The following is a 21,952-nucleotide window of genomic DNA, read 5'->3' as shown; positions in this document are numbered from 1 at the left end:
GCCAATGAAGTGGCATGCTCTTTCTATCCTCCCTACTTCAATTAACAGGAAGCAAGCCCTGGCTGTAGACGGCTTCTGACCTGTTGGCTGACAAGGGGCCTGGGCCGCCCTCCATGGCAGATGTCAGGCCTTTGGTAATGGGCATGGCCATAGTAGGTAGCTCAGAGTGCCAGCATGTGCCAAGGCCAGAGTGGAGGAACTTACTCAGGGCCTTGCTTGAAGGAGAGAGAGAGAGCTTCCTCTCTCTCTCTTGACCCTCAGTCAAGAAGGACACAGGCTGAATCCGGCTCATGCACCACACATAGCCCAGGACCTAAGGCAGGCAGGCAACCCCAAGCAAAGGGTCCCATGAATGTCCTCAGACACAGAAACCCAGACTCCAAATTATCTAAAATGAAATTTATTGCATTTCATGCAGTTTGAAGTCCATGCAGCAAAGGAGACTAGCACAATTTTTAATGCTTTTAAAAATAAAGTTGAAAACAGGGGGTAGGGGGGGTATGCACAAAGTTCTAGTCTCCTTGGGCCCCTGGAAGAGAAGGGTTTGGGAATGAAACCATCTACTCTCCATGGCAAATGAGTCTTGTAAATGCAGGGAATGTTCCCACAGCCTCTGGAGGAAAATCCACAGAGCTCTGGGGCAGGAGCAGGGCCCAGGGAGAAGAGCACTAGTGGAAAGGAAGCTACACACGTCACCTAATTTCACCTGAGGGCAGAACAAGGTGGCGAATCCCAGGGCAGCGGCTGTTCTGAGAGCCGGGAGACTACACACACCCCTGGGGAGATCTGCTCCTAAAAGAAGTGGCGGTAAGAACCCAAAAAAGTAGAACAAAAGAAATATTTCTTAACCACACTCTTTGAGAAAATGCCATAAATATGTTATTTAATATTTTCATTTCATAGCATTGGACACACAGCTCAACATATTGAAATATTGATTCCTTAGAGAAAAAAAAAATGAGAAAGAAGGAAATAAAAAATATTGCATCTTTCTGTTGGAGAATCTTGGCCCCCAGGCTCGGGGCGTTGTGCACCAGTGTCCTAGCCTGCAGGAGGCGTGGAGGTCGGCGGGGTCCTCTGAGGAGGGAGGCGGTGCCCATCGCCTGGGGCTGCATGGCAAAAATTGTGTTGGGTGTCCTTGGCCTTGCCAGCTCAGGCCCTCAGTCGCCGGTCACCTGGGGGGCCTGCCCGTCGGAGGGCTGGTTGGCTGACTGGATGAACATGGGCTGAGCGAGGTCCTGGCCAGCAGGCATGGTGACTTGCTGGATCTGGTAGAGCTGCTGCGAGGAGTGGAGAGGAGAGAGTGAGGTCACCCCGGGGAGAGGTGCATGCAGCTCCCTATGGGCCTCGAGTTGGCTGGGGGCCCCGGATACCTCAACCACCACCCACTGCACGGCGTCTGAGGGGGGAGGGGAAGTGGCAGTCTGCTGGGGCTGGGGGCAGCAGACCCAGGAGGCACCAGCCCGGTGGGAGCAGGGGTGTGTGGTGGGCAGGGAGGAGGTGCGGGGGGTTGCATTTCCTGTGGCTTTCACTTCTCTCGGCTCTGCCTCTCCCGTTAGCTCAGAGCCTCGAGCTTGCTGCACGCTGTTCCTCTGTGACAAACACAGGCAATTTGAACCACTGTACCAGCAGCCTGGAAGTCAGCATTTCCCCAACTCTTGGTAATCTTCACTGGCAGGGGCAGTAGGGATTATCCCCTCTCTTTTTCCTTAGAGTGTCTGGTTCAGGCTGAGGCCCCTGCACGGGCCCTGATGGGCAGGCAGGTCACCCGGGATTAGTCGCTTCCTATAGCCAAGACCCGTGAGGGGCGGAGAAGATGCTCATGGAGCCACCAAGAAAGGTCAGGGTCAACTGGACACAAATCCTCAGGTGTTTTCACAGAAACCCCAAAGCTAAGACCCCCTGACACAGGAGACCTGGCGTGTGAGCCTAGCATCTGGTGCTGGCAGAAGCCAGAGCTGGGTCCTGATGCCAGCTCCTCCCCTCTCTGGGCAGCAGAGAGCATAGGCTTACGCATGCCATCCTACCATATCCTCAGGGGTCTCCAGGGCCAGAGCATGGAGGGAAAGGCAGAGGGAAAAGGGAAGGTTCCTTCCTTACATGGGTTTAGAATGACTGAATTCCAGGCACCGAGAGAGCGGAGAGGTCACGCGTTCTCTGCATTTCAACTAATCCATGAGATTAAAAAGAGCACAGCTTAGAGAAAAGCTATTCTTAAAGGAGACTGGAGACCTGCACTCTAGTCCTGGTTCTGCAATGAACAGCCAGGCAAGCACAGACAAGGCACTTCCCACCTCTAGGGCTCAGTTTACTCATCTGTAAAATGGGCACGGGGGCTATATAAAGTCTAGGGTTATTTTAAACTCCCACAAGTCTATAAACCTAGAGGACAGGCAAGACTTGTTTTTAACAACTTCTGTCCACTTATTGTTAGAAGATGATGGGACAGCTCCCCTAAGCACCAAACCCACAGACAGCACCTGCTGCCCTCCAACAACTCCTCATCCTCTGCCTGGCTTGGCTGGTATCTTACCTGTCCATCCGTGAACTGGCTGAACTGCTGCTGTCCTTGCTGGACCTCTGTCTGTGTGATCTGTAGGAATCAAGAAGGCAAAGTAGGCAGATGAGCTGCAGGGTCTGGCCCATCAGTCCACCAGCCCACCAGCCACGAGAGGGTCATGAAGATCAAGTGGACAGTGCATACGAGGTACCCAGAACGAGGCCTGGCACAGCACAGGGGCTTGACGAGTAGCAGGAAAGCAAGGGTCCCTCCCCACCCCCGAGCACTGATGGCTACTCAGAGTTGGCACCACAGACAGGCCCGTGGAGATGCCAATATACAATTTCCGCAACCATCTCTCTTAATGTCCGCCCAAACCCCACCCCCACCCAAAACCACCCCCTCACTACAAGGTCTTTCTGAGGCCTGAGGCTCAAGTCAAAACAAAAACACCTAGCTCCTAGATGCTGACAGGACAGGGCACAACACTTACAGTTTAGGCAGAAACCCCAAGAGTCTGTCTTTCAACCTGTGATGGCAGACTGCAATACACTTGGCAAAGTGGTGAGTGGTCGGTGGGCTCCAAACCAAACCCTATCACTTAGATTATCTCAGTGGAATATGAAACACCCTGGCGAGCAGGAGGCCTTGGCCCTAGAAGCCCTTGTGGCAAACCTAGGAAGTACTTTTTCCGAGACAGGCCACACACAGCCCTCTGGGCCAAGGGCGGGGGCGGGGGGCAGTAAGGAAACCATTTGTCACATGTACTTAAAATCTTATGTGGGCATTTTAAATACATTTTAAAAGAAATTTACTGACATGGAGAACTGCATCATCTAATGCCAGCTGCAAGAGATAGCTTGGAAGACTTGAAAAAAGACTGAAGAATGTTTGTGTGTGTATGTGTTATCTGTGGAACATTTGACTAGCTCACGTTTGCTGTGTACCTTCTCCTGGAATCATCACAGCCACCCTGCAAGGTAAGGGCTGTCTTCTCAAGTGTCCTCACAATGGCCAAGAACAAGCCATCAGGGCCTACCCATGGGGCTAAGAGAAGAACAAGGGGACAGGTGTGAAAGGGGTTTCATAACTACTGTTCTTTGTTTCGGATCTTTCTCCTCCCACGAGGGCAGGAGTTAAGTTTTGTCTTTCCATCCCCCAGTGCAAAGTAAGTACTGAAGAAATGCCTGCAGGATAAAGGAGTGATCCTGAAACAAATGGAAAATATACCTCATAGATGAGGTTTTCACTGTGCTCTGTGGCCAGCAGGACTGCCCTTCACATCAGTTGAACAGAGTTTCATTTACCTTTAAATTCCATTTACATATAATTTATTCAACAGTCATTCAGCAAACATTTACTGAGCACCTACTAAGGCCAAACTGTTAAAATTACAATCACAATCCGTCAATCGGTTGTTAGGAAGACTCTTGACTGTCCTCAGGTGCCTCTTCCTGCTTCTTTCCTCCTCTCTTTAAGACCCAACTCTCCCCACTTTCTGGCTTTAGCTCCTGGTCCCAAAATTTACCTCTGGGGAATTCTTCCTTCTCATTTCTTCCCATCCTGTGCTACAGAAAGTTTCTGGATCCTAGGCTAGAATCTTACAAGTTTAAAGGGAGCGGGTACACTAAAGGGTGGGGTAGTCTTGAGATCTGATTCCCTGTCAGTGAGCAAGCCAATGAAGCATGGATTTGGAGAGGGCCCTTTAACCATCCCAGAGACCACACGGAACTCAGAAGCCCTGCTCTTGGCTCATTCCTCATATTTCCCCAAACGAGATCTGTGGAGACCTGCTCCACAAACTCAGCTCTGTCACAACCGTCAATAGACACATCGCCAGAAAGGCACTGCGCCAGACGAGTCCAGCTCTTAAACGATCACTGCTTTTTTGGGTCTGAGGCAAAGAATCGATAAACAATACCTCCCTGCCAGCATCCATGTCCCTGCAAATAATGCCCACACCCCCAATCCCCACGCCCAGGGAGGTGGCCCCCTCAGCACCTGTGGCTCACAGCATTCAATATCTTGGGGTGTGAGGTGAGAGGAGGGGGCAGTCTCTGGTTAGGGGTGCACAAGAAGGGGGGGGGGATCTAAGTAGCTTTCCAAAGGACACAGAAGATGCCAGGACACAACAGTCATTCAGGTTTAAACATGGAAACTGAGCCTGACGATGAGGCAGCCTGTGAAAACACTTCCTTCAGTCAGACTGCATTTACACACATCAGGCTCTCCTCAGGTATCCTGAGACTCCCTCTGCCTTGTGTTTCCTTGTCCCTCGAGAACAAGACAGTGAAGAGACACACTTTGAATCCAATCCTCGGTTAACGCCCATCTGTCCTCTGGGGTGCAGAACATGTGCAGAATGTGGAGGTGGCTCTTGCTGAAGATGAGGTGGCCAGAGAGTTATGTGCCAAGCCCCCCTTTCCAGTCAGAAGCCAGATCCCGCTGGTCCCCAACTCAAGCCCTGCATCTCTGGGGGACATACCTGTTGAGCATTGGTGGCAAGCGTCTGGATCTGTCCCTGTACGACTTGGGTGCCTGATACAGGCTGGGCTAAGCGGATATACTGCAGTTGGCCGGCATTCAGCTGCACCTATGGCAAGGGCAGAGACAAGCAGACCACAGGAGACTGAATGCAACCTCGAACAGGCAAACTTTTCATGACGATAAATGGTGATTATCCCCTACCCACCACCCAAAGAAGCCAACTCGGAAAAGCTCCTTTTAAACAGAGACCAAAATAAGCAAAACCGTAACATCCCAACCCCATCAGTCACACAAAAGAGCATGCTCCTTGAATGGACTTGGGGGAAATTCCCAGAGGACTTTGTCACACACGTGAGAACCGCACCGCTGGACCCTCAGTATTCACTGGCTCTTAGCTGTCTGCTCACAGTTTATGCTAGGAGTTTATGCCCAACTGTGACATTATTGGAATGTTTGAACCTTAAGTGTGGGCCTTTCTCTCCTCCATCTCCACCCTTCACTACCCCAGTTCCTGGCTAATCTAACACTGAGAAGAGCCCCAGCATCCACCAGGAGCCCAGAGCAGATGGCCATCACTCGGGACCACAGCCCGAGAACTACCCAGCCCCATGCTGCACATCTTGGAAGAGAAAGCTGGCCCGCTTAACTATCTCTGTCCCCAAGAGCCAGGACCAATGCGGGTCTGTGGGACTTTCAGGATCCTTGGTATTCAGCACTAGCCTCTGGCCAAACACCTCCCAAGGGGATGCTGAATCAATAAACCTTTCACAGGATACCCCATCATGGGAAACTAAAGCTACAAAAATGCCTTTAGAGTCCCTCAGGCTTACAATTAAGTCTCAGATAATACAATAATACCGCAGGCTGCATTTAATTGCATGCTAAAAGCCTTAACTCGGGCTCTTAATGCTCCAGCATACCATGAAAATTATTAGTGCTTTGAGCGTGAGGATGAGGAGAGGACCAAGGCAGCTACAACGCGAGGGGAACTGTGGCTCAGCAAAGAAAACAGTCGGCAAAGGAAGACTATGGACAGTCATGCTCGGGATATGGGGGATGAAAGAGGCTCCAGGGAGACCGGCAGCTATGGTCTCCCTCCATCTAGGTGTCCAGACACCACCCTCCAGAAGAAAAGCTGTCTGGCCTGCTTTTCTTTTAAGGGTGAGCTTCTTGAGGGTAATATGCAAGTCATGCCTCTTTGTCCTGCAGAAAATTTTCCTCTTGCCTTCAAGAGCTAACTTCATTATATGGGCTTTTGCTACCATGAGTAAAATGCTGACGGGATGAAACTCCTGCATACAAGTGTTAAATCAAACTGCTTCTCTGAAACTTCAGCTTCAAAAAGGATTTGAACCATCAAGAAAAGATGAACACTGAACCAAGAAAAGAGGTATGTTGAAGTTCCTGGTAGAACATTCCAGAATTGTCTAAGGCAAGGTGGAGGGACACAAAATCTAAACCCACTACGAGTCTGCTTTAAAGGAGACAGGGCAAGATATTGTGACCTACTGTCATTTCTCTTCTGAGAACTTGCCAAGAAGAGTTGCTGGGAAGTTGTGATGCCAAGCCTAACCCCCCACTACATTCCACATTGCTTCCAGGCCAATGTTAAATTGCTTACGAGGAGGAAGACAGCTGCATGGAGGCTTGGGAAACCTCATGTGCTGAGATTGATGGTGATTGGTCCCAGGAGTCTCCAGAACTCCAGCCAAGGACATGGGATGAAAGACTACAAGAAGCCTGGTCCCAGGAGTGGGGGAAGGTATACTGCCGGCCATAGGGATTTTACATTTCCCAGCTGGAAAGAGCACTTTGCAGAAACTCAAATGTGACTGAAAACTCGTGAGCCAAACAGTTCTAAGCAGTTCTTAGAAGCAAGCTCTTCTTTTAGGCTTGGGCTTAGATATCTGGGGATGCTCTGCTCTTTAGTCCTCTACCACAGGGATAATCCTGGGGACCCTCACACCCTTTTAACATTAACTACAGAGCAAAGAAGCCCACCCCCCTGGATGGAAATCAACCCTGAATATTCACTGGAAGGCCTGATGCTGAAGCTGAAGCTCCAACACTCTGGCCACCTGATGAGAAGAGCTGACTCACTGGAAAAGACCCTGACGCTGGGAAAGACTGAGGGCAGGAGAAGGGGGGCAAGAGAAGATGAGATGGTTGGATGGCATCACTGACTCAATGGACGTGAATTTGAGCAAACTCTGGGAGATAGTGAAGGACAGAGAAGTCTCGTGTGCTACAGTTCATGAGATCGCAAAGAGTTGGACATAACTTAGCAACTGAACAGCAACAGAGCAAAGCCCACTCCCTGGGCTTTCCAAAGAGGAGCATAGTTCCCTTCCCGGGAACTCGCACTCTCCTAAGTCTAGAAATGCAGACTCCTGCAGAAGTATACAGTGGAGACTAAGTCCTAAATTCTGCAACACGTCTTCTGTGCCCCCAAGTGTTTAAAAGACTCAAGTTAAAGTCACTATGAAGTGGGAACTCTACTCTGGCTTAGATGATCTTATTTTGGTGCTCTCACATGCAAAATCGAGAACCATTTATGAGAGAAGTCATGGGTTGGTGGCTGCAAGGAATCTGAAATCGACGCGTGCTTGTGTGTGTTTGTGGTCACCCCACCCCAACCCCACCCTATTTAAGAAGGAAGGGTGGGGGAAGGTGGGGGTGGGGAGAAAGAGAGAGAGAGAGGTGACAAAGAAAGAGAGAGAGTGATGCACACGGCCCCCTTTCCTCAGCTTTCTCTTGGCCTATTACTCTGTTAATTAAGAACAGCTCCCCAAAATAGAGCTAAGGATACTTTTCAAGCTTCCTTCAAAGAGGAAGTGGTTAGCCAAGTCCAAGTGAGGTTCTATATCTGCCAACATTTCATTAACAATAGGAAAGGTGAGAGGCAGGAACAGACCTGCTCTATGTCATGTGTTTTCCACATTTTTTGTGGCAAGTTGACCAATGAATAGGTGGCACATGTTACGACAAGGACTTTCTTCTTTTTTTTTTTTTTTAAACAAAAAAAACAAGTGTAAGTGAAAAAGCCAACAAATGTAGGAAATGAAATCCCTCAAGGCACACAGGAAGTAGCAGTCCACAGTGAAGCAATGGATAAGTTAAATGAAAGCCAAAAATACACTTTGTTGCAGGCTCCACTGGGAACTGACTCATGAATATGCAACAAGTGTATTTATGGCCTTCTCTATACACCTCCCTCTTATTATCTGCAAATCAAGACAGGACTGCCTGACAGGGCCTTTGGGCCTTGGCATGGAATAGTGGCTACAATGACCTCTTTGCACAGGCGGTGGGAGTGGAACTCTAGAGGCGCTGCCCCATAGTGGTGAGTCTGAACCTGGATTAAAGGAAAGCAGGGAGTACACAGTGAAGCCAGTTGTGGTCTAGGGTAATGGAAATACAGGTTTACAACAAAGTGTGTGTGTGTGTGTGTGTATTAAAATTTTTAACTGTTTCTGATTATACTGTTGAGCACAGCGCCACACAGACCCGAAGGCAGGGCAGGGCTTACCGGGATCTGCTGGATCTCTCCTGTGTTCGTGATGATCTGCTGCATCACCTGCATGGTCTGTCCAGTGCCACTCTGGGCCTGCTGGGCTTGACCTTGTGGCTGGGCCTGGACAATCTGCACCTGCTGACCTTCTCCAACTTGCATGGTTACAGGTGTGGTCTGGAAGGAAGAGTCATGAAAAAGCTGACTGAGTTCTAGCCCAGAGCCATCAGGCCTCCCAAGGGGTTAATGCTGAGCAGTTAACCAGGAGCAAACCCTCCTGAATGCCTGACCTCATCAACACCAACAATACTCAACCTACAGAGTCCCCCAGGACTATGCACACTCAGAGCACTGATAAAATCATTTTCCAAAATAAAAGACAGGAAAGCCGAATGGATTTTTTGGCTCAGAGTGCAAAGTATTTGCCTCAACCCCAATACCTCTCTCTATGCTTCAAATGTTGCAACTTTTCACAGCCCTTTCAGTGACAGAAAGGCAGGTATGGTAAAAAAGAATTAAAAGCAACTATGATAATTCTCCCACGACTTGGCTGAAGTCAAGCCTGGAGCAGGTGAGTTTGGAGGGCAAACCAAATGGGAAGTGGGGTCAGTTTAGGACCCTGGGCTCCTTCCCCGGCATGCAAGGCCCTGGAAAAAACATAAAGGGCACACCGGCTGTCACCCCCACTTAGTCAGAGTGACTCAAGCCCACGCTGGCCAGCTGGCTGCTCCAGATCACAGCATGGCTTCCCACGGGAGAGGCAAACACCCTTAAGACCTGGACACTGTTAAGACCTGGATCCTAATCGAGGCTATGTAAGTAATAGAATTTAACACTTTAACAGAATTCAGCAAGAATTTTAACTTTCTAGAAATAGGAATCTCAGATTTAAGGAATTTCTGTCTAATGTATACAAAGATTCTGTGTCTCACACACTTAGAGGATTATCCAACCCAACGAAACTTGTTCCTTCGAGAGACAGTGGATTCAAACTGTCAAGAGGGTCAGTTACTTCTTTAAATCTCACATCTTTACAGATGTGAAGATTTCACATCTTCACCTCTGTAAAGATGTGACCTTTACAGATCCCAGAATAAGTTGCTCAAACTGGTGGTGGTGCTAGTAGAGCCTTTAATTACACCTGAACCCCAAGCCCTCACTTCGGGTATGATTTCTCCCCACTTGAAACCAAGAATCACCTCCTAAGATGACTCAGAGTCTTAATGAATGCTGGTCTTCAATAGATGTTGTTATCCCGATTGCTCTTACATTCTGGCCGCACAGGTCTACTCTGCAGTAACGTTACCTGGGAAGGGGAAGGTGTTCTGGGAACTGTAGATGAGAAATGACTACAAACTGTAGGAGGGTAGGGAGAAAGATGACAGAGGGTAATGCATGCACGCAGGGGGCCAGGTCAACAGGAAACATCTCCCATTCTGACACCATGATCTCCAACTTAGCCTGCTCCCCAAACCTCCATAAAATGTTTCCAATTTTAGGACAGGAAACACAGGATTCACTTGACCAAAATATACTTCCTCCCAATTTTAATATGTATCGGTCCTATAAGGGTATCTGAGCTCAACTTGAAAGAGCCACTCCTGTAGGCCTAGGGAGGTGTGACAAAGCATAGCCACAAGGCCTTCCTGAGCTAGTCAGACAGGGGAACAAGAGTTGGGAGATGCTGGGAGGGACCAAGTTCACCATCCTCACAAGCCTTATCAGCTCCAAGCTGACCAAGTTCAGTGTGGCAGAGAAGAGGTAGATAAAATTCTCGCTGACTTAAAAAAAAAAAAAAAAAATGCATACTGCCAACTCATCACTGTACTACCAACTCAATTTTCCCAAGAGGACTTCCAAGGTATTTCTAAGTCATTTCAGGAAAATGAGGGCTCATGTTAGCCTGGCAGATGTCAAATCACATATGGCGTGCCCTGCAGTTGGGGCGCAATAGTCATGAGCTTTTCAGAATGATTAGCCAATCAGGGACAGCTCTTGGCAGACTCCCTTGAAGTTTCCTGGTGCTGGGATAAAGCCTTAGGCAGGCAAAGCGCTCACCACTGCGGAGGCACAAGCACCGGCCAAAGAAGGTCCCTGAGGCATCATGCTGCAGTGAATGCCTAGAGGCAGGGACTGGGATGTGGTCATCTGTAAACCCCTCCTGCCTAGCACTGTGTCTAGCAAAGAGCAAGCACTCCATAAACTTCCAAATTATGGATAAAAAAGTGAGCAGGGAATAAATTCCAAAACCATAGTAATTTAAATCTAGCTCTGTCCCATTGTTTTTTCTTTAGGCAGACCTAGCTTCAATGGCACCCCACTCCAGTACTCTTGCCTGGAAAATCCCATGGACGGAGGAGCCTGGTGGGCTGCAGTCCATGGGGTGGCTAAGAGTCAGACACGACTGAGCGACGCCACTTTCACTTTTCACTTTCATGCATTGGAGAAGGAAATGGCAACCCGCTCCAGTGTTCTTGCCTAGAGAATCCCAGGGACGGGGGAGCCTGGTGGGCTGCTGTCTATGGGATCGCAGAGTCAGACACGACTGAGCGACTTAGCAGCAGCAGCAGCAGCAGCTCCTTACTAGAATACACACGGCTGTTTAGGATGGGTCCTCTGCCTGTCTTTTCAACCTGCCTAGATGCTCCCCTGTGCTGACTCTACCCTCCCCGCCTACCACTTCCAGTGCTGTTTCTCCCCACCTTGCTCATGCTGTGCCCTCTCCCAGGAAAGCCCTCCTTCCCTGCTTTATTTGATTCATTTCCATTATTCCCTCTAAGACTCACATTAATCCTTTCAGAGAACTTTCCTCTGACATTCTCTGCTACCACCTCCCTCACATCTTTTGTCGGGTACCCCTTGTGAAGCACTCCCATAACACCCTCTACACAATCCTAAGACTATCTTACACTTCCCACATGGCAAGTGCTGTAATCTCTAAGTATTTGTAGCCCCAACTAGATTCTTAAATTCTTAAAAATAGGGGCTGGTTTATTCATGCTTGTATCCTCAACACAGCATTGGACTTTAGCTAAGAGGACACTCAATGTCTGATGGATAAACAATGACTGATAGGGAATTTGGAGTCAGGGCTCAGGAAACATAGTTCTCTTCAGCCTTTCATGATCCCCACCAATGTGGATATTAACTGCTTTCACAACAACACTATCGGGAGAGAAGGAATCTTCTGATTACTGTTCTAAAAAGAGAAGGTCACTGGACACATCCAGTGGGAGACAGAAATGATGAGGAAAAGAAGAAGAAATGTATGCAAGCTGGCAATGACGCCTGATTGCCCCCTTAAAGATACAAATTCCAATTCTGGTGGGGAGACGCAGACAGCAGGCATGGAATCCACTTAAAAGACCTCATATGAAGATGTCACTCTCTTCAAGGGGGCATCATAGAGACTTTTTCCTCCTAAAATGTTTTAGGGACCCCAGAGAATGTCCTGTTCACTGCACTTTCCTCATGTGACCCATGAGCATGCCAGGATCCAGAGAGACTAGGTGACACATCACCTCAGCAGCCGGGTCTGGGGGCAAGTCCAGGTCTCCAGAATCCAAACCCAGTGCCCTACAATGGTCTGACTGCCCATCTGCCCCAGCCCCACTCTGCCCATCCCAAATCTAAGGGGTGCTGTCTTGCTGGGACAGCAGCCTCTGCTGCTCACAGACCTGGCCCTGCTGAGGCTGTGCGATGATGATCTGCCCAGGCTGGATGGTGGTCGTGGAGCTGGTGGTCTGCTGGCCTTGCTGCTGCCCCTGGACTTGAACGGCAGTAGGCTGCTGAGCCAGCGTGAAGTAGTACTGGACGGGCTCGGCAGGGGTCACGGACTGGCGCACCTCCTCCTGTGGGGCAGAAGGAGAGGCAGGTAAGAGGAAAAGAACCGACTCAGCAGCCGCCGCAGTGAATTTCCATTCTTCCCCCAAACGGGCTCTGCACAGTTGCCTGCTGAATGCTGAGTTCTCTACATTTGAAGCCAAGGGAAAGTGGAATTTGAAGAGACCAGTTGTGCTAAATCGAACTAAAAATAACAGATTCCATAGGCTTCACAAAACAAACATACAGCCAATTTTCTGAAGCACAGAGTAATCACCCACTGCGTGATGAGTTGCAAATGGGCAAATAATTACCGTAACTAAAACCACGCACTAGCAGTGCTTGTCAGTAAATGCTGTCAAGGCCTGTGATCTGAGAACAGTGCTAATTGCAAGTACCCCAAACACTCAGGCTGGCTCCCAACCTCCCAAATAAGCAGCACTCTCCTTATTTCATTCCCCCACCACCTCCAGAGGAAAAGAGTCGGGGAAAGGGACACAGGGCTTTTTCTGGGTTGGAATTTCAGAAGCAAATGTCAGGACCAAGAACGCTGGTAGGCAAGAGCCCAGGTTTTCACAGCATGTCGAGAGCTCAGTGGTCACTAAGGCCGAGTCTATCCAGCATCACATGTGGTTTGCTGGTACTTAGCCACAGAAGTGCAACCCAGGGGGCCTGAGGGACAGCTCTCCACTGGGGTGCTGCCTTGGCTGACTAGGGAGGTCGCATTCTGGCCGACCTGCTGAGTGAAGAGACTGTTCCTTCTTCAGCGGACGTTTTCCATGGCAGAAGGAGTAAACAACCCTCTCCCAGCCACCTCGAGCTCACAGCTGAGAGTGTAGGATGTTTACACACACTACGGCATGGTTACAGTCTGAGGGTCCAGGGTTGGTCGGCCCCTGACCACTGACACAGAGGTCGGCGTCTGCTCCGGAGGGCCCTGCGACACACAGAACCCCGCCTGGGACAACAGAAACAATACAAACATACAACCACTCGGCTGGCTGAGCAAAAATATCAGCTAAATTTACTCACTTCTGTGCTCTGGACTAAGTCTTTCAGGCTCAAGGAAAGAGGAAAAGGCTTCTCCAAGGCAGAGACCCTGTGGATTGCCTCAGAGCTCTCCAAAGGGACATACACGGTTGGTACTGACCCTATCTCCAATCTGTGCTTCCACGGCCCTTTTCTCATGAAACCTTTTTGTACTTGCTGGTCAAATTCACTACCCTCCCTGCTAGAATGACAGGCCTATGAAGGCAAAGCCTCGATCTCTCTTGCCCCCTACTGTCCCTATTACCATTCTCCTTTCAAGCACTCAATAAAAGCAGGTGCTAAATGATAAATGAATTCATAGGGCCGGGCAGACAATGGGAGGTAGGAAAGTATTTTTTTTTAAACCCAAGCTGCATGCATGCTTAAGTCGTTCGGTCACGTCTGACTCTTTGTGACCTCATGATCTGCAGTCCACCAGGTTCCTCTGTCCATGGGATTTTCCAAGCAAGAATAGTGGAGTGGGTTGCCCTTTTCTTCTCCACAGGATCTTCCTGACCAAGGGATTGAACCCAGGTCTCCTGCACTGCAGGTGGATTCTTTACTGGCTGAGCCACCAGGGAAGCCCTAACCCAAGCTGGGAGTATGACAAACACTCTTAAACCCACCAACTGTCAGCAACAGACAAGAACCCCTAACTCTTGCTCCCTCTAGGATTCTGCAGCCCCCGTGTGGGGATACACTTTTGTCCACTGTAGGATGGGGTTGGGTACTCTTTTGCTTCCGGGGAACTGGGGGCCCAGGATACTAAAACTAGGACTGCGGAGATCTAGCTTCTGAGAAACTTGGATCTCAGCATGCAAGGTTCCCTGACGGCCATTCACCCAGTCTAGGCAGATACTTTGGACACTCTGGGTTTCTAAGCTAGCCCTTCAACAGGAACCAACTTTCTAAGTTAATGTATTCTGTGCTTCAGGCCCAAACAGTATGAACCCTGGACATGATCACGCTGAGGCAGAAGAAAAAGGAAGCTCCCTTTTATTTGCATCTAGGTCTCAGTTTCCAGAACAACTTAACTGTGACAACATTATCTCCATTTCAACTCTAACTTCTCACCATTATAAATAAAGGTCCACCAGTCAACTAGATCTTGGCTATGACAGGGGTAATACTGATACCCTCCCCAGCCAAGAAACAAAGGCCAGCTACTCTTTTCAAGGCTCCTGAAATAGGTTCAATGAATTTATCTTCCCACTCAGAACTCCCTTCCCATTTTATAAAAAACATTAACCATTAAAGTCCAAACCTAACTTGAAAAAGCTCTTGGGTGATGAACGAGTATAGAGGACTAAGAACTCCAAAACTAACCAGTAGGAAGTCTTGGGGAGTAGGGAGCCCCTGGCCTTCACCAGCCCTTGGCCTGTGACTGTTCTGTCTCCAGTTATCCTTGACTACAGCAAATCTGCAAGTGAATACTGTCTTTCTGCCAGAAAAATAGCAAACACTGTACCACTTTCAGAAGCTAAAATATCCTTTTCCAAAAGCTGTGAGAACATGTAAAGAGCTTCTCCTATGCTGCCTACAGTACCCTCTTAAGCTGTTTATGAACTAGGCAATGTCTGGGACACTCTGTGAGTATCAAATAGAGGCACCAAGGTTTGCCTTATGAGGACAGGCATGTCAGCTCTCAAATCACTGGAATGGAAGGAAGCATATCTAAGCTGCTTCTGCATTAGAAGACTCATTCTGCCAATGGAGGTCAAGCTAGAAAGGGAGTGATTATGCTTGGTTTAAAGAAATGGGTGAAGAGGAAATGACGTTTCAATGAGCAGGAACTTTCAACTCATAGCTTTATGGGGTAAAAGTCAGGTCTCAACTCTCTCCTGCTTGAGTAGTCTTTACTTGCTTCACCAAAGAACAAGAGACATCTCCAAGCATCTTTGAGAAGTCAAGGACCTTAGAACAACAACTCAGTATTTCTGGCTCGTTTCTTTCCCCAGCAGCGGGAAGCCACCCCCTGTGCTAGAACAATCTCTGAATGACTGGATCAATTCAGGATGGGGCACTTGCCCAGCTTAGCAGTGGCCTCCCCAACCAGAGTGCCTGCTCTTGGAATCTCTCCAGCAGTGGAGTCTGATAAACAACACCAGAGAATGGGCAGCATCACCTCCTAGGGCCATCACCACAGTGCTGTGCAGCCAGCCCCCAAAAGCACATTTGCTTCAGTAGCAAGAATGAACTGCTGCTTCCTTCAGAAAGGGTGAGTTTTGGAGAGTAGGCGCTTTTAAAAGACTTAAGGAAGCTGCCAGCCAATTTGGAGCTTGGGAAAACTTCATGTCTACAGAGGATTAAAAGCGCTATCTTAGAACTTTAGGCCAGCTTTCGGCAATCTCAACCTTTCAAAAAAGGCCAGGCAGCAGCTGTCCCGAACAGGATGCCAATCAATGGCCTGAATGCCTGCAAAGAACTGAACCCAGGCAGCAAGGAGCTGTCTCAGCTAGACACACTTTAAAGGAGATGGATCATAGCATTCAGAGTCAGGCTAGGATGTAACAAGGAGCTCTCTGCCACCCTAGGAGAGTCAACCACTGAGGACACGGGAGGAATGGAGAGGACACGACCATTCTTTCTGGCCAGTTGGCTTGGCAGGCAGCCCACAGGGAACAAGCAGGAGTTGCTGCAAGGAGCCTGAGCAAGGCCTGATTGTCACAGAGCTCACCACCTTGTTTTTAAAGGGGGCTTCTGAAACAAATTCCAACAGGGAGAGTGGGTGAGTGGTATCAACTGTTTTGAAGAAAGAGAAGTGGTCTGAGTTCTTCTTGCAGTGACTTCTCAAAGAGGAGGGAAGCACCCAGAGGAGGAACTGAGCCGTGGACACAAACCTGCAATGTTTCAAAGGCCATGTGCAGCGGGATGACCGTGGCAGCCTGCCGCTGTAAACATCCGACTGAAAGCTCCTTGCAACGCCTTACAGCTTCCAGTCAAGGATGTTTACAGTAGCAAAGACTGCCCAGAAGAATGGAGACGCAGTGAGGCACCCCGTGCTAGGAAGGAGGTACTGAGGGCTTGCTAACCCAAAGGTCCCCAGGCAGGGTCGCAATTACAAAGGCCGTTAAAGATGCCCACTTCTCCTACACTCTCTTACTGGTTATTAACATGAGACAGCACAGAATAGTCATTACTGAATGACTCCTATTTCTAAGGATAATATACTATGAAATAATTCATTAAAAACACTGAAACTTTTATTAACAAAAACAAAGCAAGTAGATCAAGGCTCAGCTTTGCTCCTGCCAGACTCTGCCACTATTCCAAGTATCTCTACTATATCCAGTGAGTCATGCAATCTGCATGCCTAAAATGATGAGCAACACAGGAGAGGGATCTATCAAAATTGCAATTAAGAGCTTTATGTACACAAAGTGCTGAAAAACAATGGTGTGACCTCTGGAGAGGAGCAGACAGAAGAGCAGGAAAGGCAGACACATTCCTTCTCGTCACTGCTTGGAAAAAGTTTAAGTGAAGGTTCCCAAATCTGGTTGCACATTAAAAGCATCTGGAGAGCTTTAAAAAGGACTGATGCCTGAGCCTCCCCCTCACAGATTCTGTTTCAGCCGGTGTGGGGGACAGAGCCTGGGCACTGGTATTTCTAAAAACTCTAACAGGTGATTCTAATGTGCAGCCAGCACACTGCGTAGAGAACCACAATCCAGAGCAAGAGAAGACCAAGTCCACTCCCTTCAAGCACAGCTATGCACACACAGAAGCTGCTTCCTGAAATCTAAAATCTTTAACCTGCTCTCCCATCCCAGACTTAAGAACTCTTGATAGACTTCCCAGGATATTTCTAAATGAGCTACACTTTACTGTTGTAACTCATCTTTACTTTTCATTTTGTCTGTTTTCACTGAGACACCACCTCGGAGGCACTGAGTTAAAAGTATCCCTAAATGAGTAACAGAAGATGTTAAGGATGGATCTGGTCTAGAGAAAGAGAAGCAAAAGAAGAACAAATGACTTGTGCTGACAGAGGAAACGGAGATCGTCTGATACCAGGATGCAAGGCACCCTCTCGTCAGCAATGCCTTCCCAGCTCACCTGACGCTTCGGTGGTTTCAGCTCATCTCTTGGAACGATATCGATGAGAAAGTCAAACTGATCAAATTTTGTAATTGCCATGGCGATATCATTTCTCTGTAACAAAGAAAAGCAGGGTGAAAAATTAACTTGGGGAGAAACTAGTTTACCTGGCTTTCTACTCTCCAAGTTACAAGTAAGGTTAAGACGATGACTTCTAAGTCAAACTAAAGACCCACGGCCAAGCCTATAGCCAAAAAAAAAGCACACCCAAACTCTTACAAACTTCAAATGATCAGACCTGATGGACAAACACTGACCAAAGAAGAGATACATATAGCTCATGCTCTACAGACTAGATACTTGAGCCTGCAACTATTAACACCTCTGCTAGATCCTGCTCCAAGGTCTTCCCCACAACTGTTTAGATTATCACCCTCCAGATACATTCGTACAAATCTAGCCATATCAACTGACAGGTTTCTGGTCATTCTGTGGTTAGCAAAGTTAGGCTATTACTCAACCTGATAACCCTTTAAGCCCCTAAATAATATTTTGACTCTTTGGCTCACATGTAGTTTATAATCTATTTTGAATCTCTTAGCTGAAATCCTATTTCAGTAACTTTTTACAATATTTTTGTAGTCATTGGATCTATTAATGTTAGTTTCTACAAAATTACAATTTTTATTTTGAAATTCAAAATGACAATGTCAAATTCACAGTTTAAATATTGTTTAACGTGACAGGAATACTGGAAATCTGAAGCCACTAGGGTAGGGGCTGGGGGGAAGAGAACATGAGTCAGCTGACTAATGCTACTGAAACCAAGGCCTGCTCTGATGAGGTTCTTTCTAAGAGTGACATTCCCTTTCTTTAAAAGATTTTTAAATTAAGAACCAACACACTATGTATACTTAAGGTTTGTGTACTTCATTGTAGGACAATTATAAAGCAAAAGAAAAAAAAAACAGAGAACACTAGTAAGTGACACACATATTGAAGTGCTCAGGGGAATATAAAGTTTTAAATGCATTTAAAACCAGATGATTTGGTGGACAGAGGGAAAGACAAATATGGGACTAAAATGAGTAAAGTGTTAATGGTAGATCTAGGTGGTAAGTTACACAGGTGTTCACTGTAAACTTTGCTTATGTTTAATTTTTTCATAATAAAATGTTGGAGGGAAAGTCAACATGCTAACAGAAATCCTCAGCAAGCTCTATATATCACAGTTAAAAGATGACTCATCAGATAAAATAGGAGGGGATGGAAATTTTCTGTTGTTTTCTTTTTTTTTTCCCCTTTCCTTGTCTTTGTGATGGCCCCGAGCCACTGAAATGCAAAACTCCAGCCCGACCTTCTTGCCAACCACCAGCCTGATAATAAACCCTCCCAACAGAGGCAGGGCACATATTAAGGGTGCCAGGTCTCATTTAAGATTAGTACAATATAGTATCACATTCATGATGATGTCACCTACTCAAGCTACCCAGATGGCTCATCTATGGATAGAATGAGGGGAAGAAAAAAATAAATGATCACCTTTAGACATATACTAAAGCATTCTACAGAATTTTGGAAACAGATATACTTAAATGAGTCTTTTAAACACTTTTATTTTGCCTTTTGTAATGCTAATATTTTACCAATTATCATATTTAGTGAAAAAACAAAACAAAAAAGCCAGAGAAATTTTAAGTACCCAGCTTGATGAATCTGAATAAATATATGCACCCGGGTAGCTATCACCCATATAAGAACATACAAAGTTTCCTTCTATTCCTTTCCAGCCAACTTCCTTCCCTTACCAACCTGAGGCAACCACAGCTCCAACTCCTGTCTCCATAAATGATGATAGTATATGATAGCATGTACTGTGTAATCTGTTTCTTTTGCTTAAATATGACTGAGGTTCACCCACATTGTTGCATGAATAAATAGTTTGCTTCTCTGACTGTTGAGTAGTCATCCATTTTAAGAATAAATCTATTTGTTAATAGATTTACATCTTGATGGATATTTGAGCTGTTTCCAGGTTTTGGCTATTATAAACTAGGTTGTTACAGACAGTCTTATACAAGAATGTCCACACTTTTGGGAGTACATATAAGAGTGGAATGGCTGGATCTGAGATTAAGGAATAGCATTTTATTAGAAAGTGCTCAATAGTTTTCCAAGGTGATCACACCACTTTACATTCTAACCAGCAGTAAATGAGTTTCAGTCATTTCACTTTCTTGCCAACATTCGGTACTGTCAGTCTTTCTAGTGGGTACAAACCAGTATCTCATTGCGGTTTTAATTTGTATTTCCCAGATGACAAATGACGTTGCATACCTTTTCGCTGTTGGTCATTTAGGTGTCTTCCTTTCTGAAGGGCCTGTTCAAGTGCTTTGCCCATTTTACTTTTTAATCTGAATTGACTCTGAAGGTAGCTTTAATTAGTTCTCTCTAGATCCATAGACTTCCTCCAAGACAACATAAGTAAGTTTTCAATATCTAGCTGCACGAGACTATAGAATTTCTAAGGGTACGAATCTCTGTCTGTTTTGTGTATTAATTCCCAGGGCTTAGAACAGTGCTTGGCACACTGTGGGTATTCATTTAATATCTGCGGAATAAATGAACAAAAGCATGCATTTTCAGTTTTGGAGATAAAGGGAAACAAAGAAAACATAATGCATTTCCTTGGCTTTGCTGTTAAAATACTGGCACTCCTGTATCTGCCATACTTCTCCTATGTCTGGGAAATCTTTCCTCTAAGAAAGGGCCTGGGTGATGAGTGGAGGGGCTGTACACCCAATGACTAAGGGGTCTTCATACAATAAGAAAGTGATTTGCTGAATTAAAACAAAAAAAGAAACAAGAAAGAAGGAAAGGATTCCCAGGAAAAGAGAGAAGGAACAAAAATGCCAAAGAGGTTAGTGAGACTATTCTTCCTGGGACCGTTCTTTCCTGAAGACTCTCAAGCCTTCCAACTGGAAGCTGTTTAGATCTAGAAATAGATAAATAATCACTTTAGCCTCTGTTTACAGTGAGAACTCACCAAGTACAAAGTTCAGTCACTGAGCCGTGACAAACAGGGAAGTTGGAAATTAACATTCCTGGTAGGGAAATGCATACTGTCTTGGCCAGAAGGTCTGCCTGCCTCCCACCAGAAAAGGAAGATGCCAGTTAAACACATCAGTTTGACAGAGGTGTGGGAAAGAACAATCTTTGGTCCAAAGCCATGCAAGAGAAGAAGGCAAAGGCAGCTGCTTGCCTAATTCTCTACAATATTACCTGAAGAGTCCGGCGCTTGTTATCCTCTGTGTGGATCCAGGCTCGAAGAGTCAACTCTGTGATAAAAATCTGGGCTGCCTTGGCAAACAACACAGGGGCTTCTGCACTGATCATCTGCAACAGACGTAGGCCCTCCCTGTCAATCACCAGCAAGTCATTCAAACCAGTCAGTTTGTCCCTTATCTCATGTCCTGCCAATGGGCTATGGGTCAAGGACTAGAGAACAAGAAGGGGGTCGCCTCAAGAGATTCCAAGGTAAAATAAACCCATGACAAAGCAGGGACAAAGCAGGTAGCACACAGAAGAAGGGAAGAGGGAGAAAGGTTATTTATCTAGCACCTTCCATGGACTTTCTTGCTCTCATAAAAAAAGCCTTTCAGAGAAACTAGGATTTAGGAGAAGTGAAGTGACTTGCCTATAGACACAGAGCCAGTAAGTGGAAGGATGTAGGCTCTAATCCAAAGGGAGACAACGTGGGGGAAAGATAATGAGTGCCAGTGGATTTAGGGAAAACCTCCAGCTTCTCACCCTTCTCGGCTTCACTTTTTACATAGTGAAAAAGAGGTAACAACTTGCCAGGGTTGCTGTGGGAATCAAATGAGATAATGTATGTAAAAGTGCCTGGCACATAGTAAGTCCTCAAGTACTGGAAGCTGCCTTGCCGAATCTGAATTCAAAGTTCAAACTCTTGGTCAAACAAAGCTCTGGACCCTGTGCAGCCTTTGTGAGGTGGTCTGTGGTGATCTGTCTGTGTGGTCAGAGTTAAGGAAGCAGGAGGTGAGAATTGGGATCTTGGTTCTCCAACTCTAGGTGAGTCACTTTTAACCTCTTTGTGTCTATTCGCATATCTACAGGATGGAGAAACTAGTAACTCTTATCCTGTGAACTCTCACATGGTTACTATGAGGAAGTAAGCTAATAAAAAGGAAAACTGCTATAAACTGTTAGCTTTCTATACAAATACAGGAAACTATTAATTCAGAGTGGAGAGAGTTGCTCTCTTCTTGAGAGAACTGTTAATAGGAGGCGGACTCCTAGGAATGCAAAAATGGTCAACCAAAGTAAATCCTCTCACAAGCATAAACTGTAAAACAACTCACAGACTGAAAAGTTAGAACAAGTGCAATATCATTATCAGACATTTCTTAGAGCTCAGATCAACTAACTAGAGACTGCAATAAGATGCCAGGAAGACGTCACCGTTCTGCTGACATGATGATACATGTTTACGCTACACAGTGGAAAGAATCAGGCAATTCAAAAAACAAATACTCAGTAGCTTG

At 46.8% G+C, this 21,952-nt stretch overlaps 1 protein-coding gene across 6 annotated transcripts in view; it reads right to left on the bottom strand.

The window, feature by feature from the left end:
* Positions 1–384: 384 nt before the first annotated feature.
* The window catches only part of NFYC (nuclear transcription factor Y subunit gamma), a 65,057-nt gene continuing 43,489 nt past the window's right edge, over positions 385–21,952 (bottom strand). For 5 of the 6 annotated variants that reach the window (XM_070368227.1, XM_070368226.1, XM_005904935.3 and 2 more), the window contains 7 exons: positions 20,670–20,783; positions 17,406–17,501; positions 12,176–12,349; positions 8,517–8,675; positions 4,986–5,093; positions 2,534–2,593; positions 385–1,280 (listed from right to left, as the gene is read on the bottom strand). In XM_070368227.1, the coding sequence (XP_070224328.1) occupies positions 1,161–1,280; positions 2,534–2,593; positions 4,986–5,093; positions 8,517–8,675; positions 12,176–12,349; positions 17,406–17,501; positions 20,670–20,783 (831 nt within the window). In that variant the 3' untranslated portion in view covers positions 385–1,160. The remainder of the gene's footprint in view (positions 1,281–2,533; positions 2,594–4,985; positions 5,094–8,516; positions 8,676–12,175; positions 12,350–17,405; positions 17,502–20,669; positions 20,784–21,952) is intronic. The other variant, XM_005904936.3, reaches the window with a different exon arrangement.

Source organism: Bos mutus, chromosome 3 (genome assembly GCF_027580195.1).
Source record: "Bos mutus isolate GX-2022 chromosome 3, NWIPB_WYAK_1.1, whole genome shotgun sequence".
Lineage (NCBI taxonomy): Eukaryota > Metazoa > Chordata > Mammalia > Artiodactyla > Bovidae > Bos > Bos mutus.
Note: the sequence above shows the minus strand (reverse complement) of the source record. Positions and strands in the feature narration are given on the sequence as shown.